This window comes from Prionailurus bengalensis, chromosome E2 (assembly GCF_016509475.1).
Source record: "Prionailurus bengalensis isolate Pbe53 chromosome E2, Fcat_Pben_1.1_paternal_pri, whole genome shotgun sequence".
NCBI lineage: Eukaryota > Metazoa > Chordata > Mammalia > Carnivora > Felidae > Prionailurus > Prionailurus bengalensis.
Genome location: NC_057352.1, coordinates 18195034 through 18201080, shown reverse-complemented (window position 1 = coordinate 18201080; position 6047 = coordinate 18195034). Strand labels below are relative to the sequence as shown.

Below are 6047 nucleotides of genomic sequence, written 5' to 3'. Positions count from 1 at the left end.
CTCCACCAGCCTCACCCATTGGCACACCCTGCCTGTATAGAAAGGATTAACATCTGCCTGCACCCAAGCTAGAACAAGAAGTAGAGGGAAGGCATGTTTGGTCTGGAGGGAGAAAGGAGAAGGCTGGTCTGAATATTTTGGGGTCCTGAACAAAAGGGAGAAACAGGAGTTTAGAGACAGAATATTTGGGTCTAGGAGGCGACGAGGATCTAAGGGAGAAGCCCGGGGGAACCAGACTCTGTCATGTCACCAGAGCAGCCTACCAGCGCCTGACTTGCACATCTTCCAGTTATTTACTGGGCATATACGATGCAGCAGGCACGTATCATAAATGATCTCTCTATGTTTGTTGAAAGAATGAAAAATGTGCCACAGGACGGGAGATAATGCAATAATAAAAACAGAAAAAGAAATTTGAGTCTCTCAGACCTCCTTTCCCCAGGTTAATAAGCACTAAAGTGTGAAAACAGGGGAAATCTCCTGAGAGCTTGACCCTTTTGGCAGGAAGTGAAAGAAACCCCAGGGTTCTGATTTCAGAGAAATGTCATTTGTCATCAACCCAAGAAAAGGGAGTTTTCTCTTCGAAGACCACCGCAGGCCCTTCCTGGGGTTGCCCCCTTCAAAGCTTGATGGGAGAATCTGAGTCACTTGCACATTCAGTCCCCAGTGGTGGCCCAAATGACAGGGGTCATTTCCACAGAGCAGTTAAAGCTTCCCTAGTACTAAGTCAAGGCAAGGAAGGACAATGCATGCTTTTGGCCCTCTTTCACTCTCTCCTTGGAATCCAGATGTTTCAGCCCTTTTTATTTCTGAGGTAGTAGAAACAGCTTCCAGCTGCTAGAGCTCTACTGATGCTTCTCAGTAGCAGAATTAATACTATTTGAATGATGTGATGTACTGACAAACCACTTTCACATTTATCATGTCATTTTATCTTTATCTTCACCTCCAAATGCGGTAAGCAAAGGTTATCCCTATTTCATGGATGAGGTAACTGAGGCTCCGAGAGGCGACTTGCTCAAGGTGACTCAACTAGTAAATGGCAGAGATGGGACTCAAATGCAGGTCTGATAATTCCAAACTCCTTGTTGCCTCAAATGAACTTTAAAAAAAAAGATTTCTATTTTATTTTTTTAAAGTACTCTCTACACCCAACACAGGGCTCGAACCTACAACCCAGAGATCAAGGGTAGCATGCTCTACCGACTGAGCCAGCTAGGCACCCCTCAGATGAACTTCTTTGACTCTAGAAGTTCACAAATGAAATAAGGAGACAGGGAGCCAGAATGTCTTGAATCTGGAAGTAGAGAGGGTGTTCTCTCCTGGGGAGAGGGGGGTGAAGCAGAGCCAGGGTTATAAAACCACACCCCCTTGGGGGACTGTGGCAGACTGGTACTTGGGACACCCAATGGAAGACTGTGAGGTCAGGGGCGGGGCTAGCTCCAGGGGGGCCCCAGGAGCCCCAACAGCAGTTCAGAGCATGCGGTGTCCAGGAGGAAGCTACAACCGGTGAGTGGTTGCTTCTCCCCAGCTGAGACTTTCCTCCCATTACACCCCCTCTTCTGTTCACTTCTTGCCAATTAGTAGCCTTCTCCCCGAGGTGTCCCAGCAGTAATTCTCCCAATAAGGGTCCTTACTCACAGTGAGCCCACACTTAGGAATATGCCTGCTGAGACACTTAGGTCTGTTGATCTCTTAGTATCTCAGTTCCCAGTTCTCTTCTTAAAAGCCAACGTGGTAGTTTTGATATGTGATAAATTTCCACCTTGTTTGGACTCTATCTATTCTTTGCTTTTGGTTTGTGGGAAACAAAATTAAACCATCTCCTTACCCTAATCTGGAAAGGAAATACCTCCCCCTCTACCGTTCCCATTTCCCTTTCTCCCACTTCCTCAGGGCTCAAAACCTTCTCCAAAATCTCTCTCCATCCTTGAGTTGGGAACCATCTCTTCTGTGGCTTGTGCACCTGTTCTCTCAACCCACTGGAGGGGATTCTTTGGTCTCTTCTAGGTCCTTCTCTGAGGACATGTTCTAGAAGTTTCAGCCGTAGGGAGATAATCTATTGATGCCTTTGAGCATGCCCTTCTGCAGCTATGACCTCAGTCTTGCTGCCCTTTCTGCCTCTCAGGACTACTCAACTTCATGTGATGGGCTTGGGGTGGGGGTGAGGGGGTGGCACACTAGCTTTCTAAACTCTCCCGTGAAGCAGTGTCGTGCTCCATCCCTAATTGCCAGGGCTGACTGGGTCTTATGGTGATTTCTTTGTCTGGAAAGAAGACAGCCTGGCCTGCTCCAAGGTCTTTCCCCACAGAAAGGCTTGGAGTGGCATAAGTATCAACCTCTGCTATCTTTTAAGTCAGAGACTGCTAATTGACTGGACCCATCTTACACCAGCCTTAAACCCACCATTTGATATGGTTGCTAACTGCTTGGTCCTTACTCTTTTAAGTCCCGAATTTGGTCTAATTTCCATTCTCCTGCCATCCCCACCCTCATCCCTACCCCCTGGTCTGTTATGATTCTAGGTAAGCTCAGATCCTCTCTTGGGTTAGTTTATGTGCCTCATTCAGGACACAGAGAGCTCTGAACCTGCAACTCACTCTTTCTCCCCTCACCTCCACAGGCTTGAGAATATGCCGTTGCTCTCTTCCCTTTCCACCATGGACCCCACACTGTGGCCTTTCTTTCAGATCCTCTGAGATTGGTACCCAGGCAAGGCACGATGCCCTTGTTCCGGACAAGACTGCCTAGCCCCTACAGCTCTGATCGGCTGGTACGGCTAGCAGCCAGGCTCCGGCCAGCATTATGTGATACCCTGATCACTGTGGGGAGCCAGGAATTCCCTGCCCACAGCCTGGTGCTGGCAGGTGCGAGCCAGCAGCTGGGCCGTAGGGGCCGCTGGGCTCTGGTGAAAGGCATCAGCCCTTCTACCTTTGCCCAGCTTCTGTACTTTGTTTATGGGGAGACTGTAGAGCTGCAGCCGGGGGAACTGGGGCCCCTTGAGGAAGCGGCCAGGGCCTTGGGGGTGCAGTCCCTGGAAGACGCATGCAGGAGGGTTCGATGGGATGGGGTTAGAGAGCTGGGTCCAGGGCTGAGGGAACATCAGGAGGAGCCAGAGAAACCCACAAGGGATTCTGAAAGAGGACTTGGGGGACATGGAGAGCAGAGACCAGAAAAATGTGTTAGTGCTCATAGAATAGAATGGGAGACACTGCATGAGCAAAGGCCACCAAGAGAGAGCCCCGAGAGAGCAGAACCACTGCAGGAGGGTGAAGGGGAGGAGATGAGCTCAAAGGAGAAACTCAAGCAATCCCCTCTTGGCCATGGGGGAATAGATGGAAAGCAAGAAGTGATTATGTGGGTGACAGAGAGCCCAGGGAGTTCTGATGAAAGACTTCGGGAGTTCCCTGGCCCCCTTCCCCCACCAGGCTCCCTCCAAAACAGCGTCATTCCTAGGCCCTGGTGGGCTGAGACCCCTTGGTTCGGGGAGGGCCAGCCTGCCCTGTGGAGCATCCTGCTGTTGCCACCCAGATATGGCACTCCCTTCTCTCATAGCACCCCCATCACTGGAGCCTGGCAGGAGGTCTGGCCTCAGGACCAGAGGTGAGTGAAGAGCCTAGTGGAAGACCTCCCTGGCTGGGAGGGAGTGGCTCAGGATAGGCAGACAGTGATGGGTGGAAGGGGTACCACATCTCTTATCTCTACTGTACATTTCCTGAGCTGGTGATAGGACAAGAAGCTTTCATCACAGGGGAAGTCAAAGCCGAGCCCCTGAGGAGGACTCCTGACTCCTCTCTCCCCAGGATGGGTTTGGCCAGGTTTTGCCAAGGCTAACTCTTCCCCACCCCATCCCCAGGATCCCACTGTCCCTGAACCCTGAGAAAGGTCTCTGGAACCACAGCCAGTTGGCCTCCTCCAGTCCTGCCCCAGGTAAGCCCCTCAGTGACCTGTACAAATATTATAACATGCTCTCTCTCCTGAGGCTGGGGCTCCAGAAGTCCAGCTTGAGTAGGGCACCAACTTCACTCTGCTCTCTCCAGGTTCCCTCCCCCAGGGCTCCGAAAAGCTCAGCCCTGGGGACATGGAAGACTGTAATCAGAAGCACACAGGTGAGTAGGGTGAGGGCACCTTTGCCTTCAGTCCCACTGTACCTCCTGATGTCTTGCCTGGGAGTACCAGTGATACAGCTCTGGGATTCCCAGCCATGCTTTTTCTGTCCCCGCAGGTGCACTTGCAACCTGTGTGAGTCAGGTGAGCACAGCAGGCCCGCCTCACCAACAACCTCCCCCACCCCCTCCTGCTCGGTCTCGGCCCTATTCTTGTTCTGTCTGTGGAAAGAGGTTCACACTCAAGCATCAGATGGAGACACACTACCGAGTCCACACAGGTATGGGCCCCCCGCCCTCGGTGAATTATCTGCTCCCTTACAAACTCCAGTCTGTCCCTGAGTCCTTCACTGGTTGCTTGGCTCCCACACAATTCCTTTGTCCAGTTGCCCAGATCACCCCCTAGGCCAGCCTGCGCCCCTTCTTTCCTTCACCGCCCTCCCCCTCCACTTGCCCTAGGAGAGAAGCCCTTTTCCTGCAGCCTATGTCCCCAGCGCTCCCGGGACTTCTCAGCCATGACCAAACACCTGCGGACGCATGGGGTCGCACCCTACCGCTGCCCTCTGTGCCGGGCGGGCTGCCCCAGCCTAGCCTCCATGCAGGCGCACATGCGCAGCCACTCGCCCAGCCAGCTCCCACCTGGATGGACCATTCGCTCCACATTCCTCTACTCCTCCTCTTCAAGGCCATCCCGGGCCTCGACTTCTCCCTGTAGATCCCCTTCCTCCACCACCTGACGGTGTCGGTACCTTCTCTGGCTTCATCCAACAATAAAATTAAATAATGAAAGACGGGCCGCCGGCTGGATAGGCTTCTGACCCAGCACCGCAGGTACGGCAGCGTAGCACATTTGGCTCCAAGAAGCACTGCAGCAAGGGCGCCGAGACCTTCTCCCAGATGACCGCTGGCCCTATGAGCCTGGGCAAGCGAGTCCGTGTGGGGTGTGGGAAGTGAAGTCTGCACGAGTGAAAATTAACTGTGCGGGGACTGGCGATCTCATCACCAAAATAAAGGGTTTTCCTGTGCCCTCCTCTCAGGACAAGCCGAGTCCAGACTTCAGTCTGCGCAGGGGAGAGGGAAGGACAGCCTTGCCTCTTGTCCTGTAGCGGCCCCTGGTGGCCGTGCATCCACTGTCAGCGGGGCGGGGCGGGGCGGGGAGTACCTCCATCTCCCGGGTCTATCAGTCCTCCCCCAGAGGTAGGGGCCCGCGAGGGCCGCGAAGTCCAGGCTGACTTAGCAGCAAGCCCTGTGGGGGAAGCCTGTGAGACACCAAGTTATTCGCCCCTTCCACAGCAAGCAACGGCGCGCAGGGTCTGAGTCTGGGACCCCCAGTCCAGGGCTCGAGGAACGCGTGCTCTACCCTGCTTTCCGCCACCCGCCTCTCCACTCCTTGAGCACAGGGTCTGCAAAGCCGGGGTCTCTCAAGCACCTTCCCTCCATGCTGCGCAGAACGACCGCCGGGTCGCACCTCTAACTGACACTAATCCTTTGCCGCGGCCCCTTTAGCAGCCCACGCCTCTTGCAGTCGCAAACTTCATTTCCCAGTGTCTTTGGGATTTCCCAGGGTCCGAAGCCACTGCACCCTGGGAGTGGTAGTTCAAGCGTGCCCTGGCCTCTACAGAAACCATGGGAGGGTTCTGTGGCGAGAACCACATTTCCCGGCAGCCCCGGAGATGGCTTTCTGAACTCTAAAGTCCCAGCTCTCGCGGCCCTAGCTCCCGGCGGAAGGAGCGAAGCGGCCGGACTACATTTCCCGGGGGCCCCTGCGCTTTACCCCTCTCGGGCCGCAACGCGGGGTGTATGCTCTTCAGGCGCGGTCTAAGGGTGACGGCCGACTGGTTTCGGACTCCCGCTCCCGTGGTGCCCCGCGCGTGGTCGGCCCAGCCCCCGGCTCCCGCTAGCCCCGCGGCGGCGCTGGTTGCTGTCGTGAGCCGCAGCCGC

General features: G+C 54.6%; 1 protein-coding gene across 1 annotated transcript; it reads left to right on the top strand.

The window, feature by feature from the left end:
* Positions 1–2722: 2722 nt before the first annotated feature.
* Positions 2723–4900, top strand: ZBTB32 (zinc finger and BTB domain containing 32). The gene is made up of 5 exons (XM_043600682.1): positions 2723–3603; positions 3857–3930; positions 4041–4109; positions 4226–4387; positions 4566–4900. The coding sequence occupies exons 1-5, from the start codon at positions 2723–2725 to the stop codon at positions 4841–4843; spliced, it is 1464 nt and encodes a 487-aa protein (XP_043456617.1). The 3' UTR covers positions 4844–4900.
* The last annotated feature ends 1147 nt before the right edge of the window (positions 4901–6047 follow it).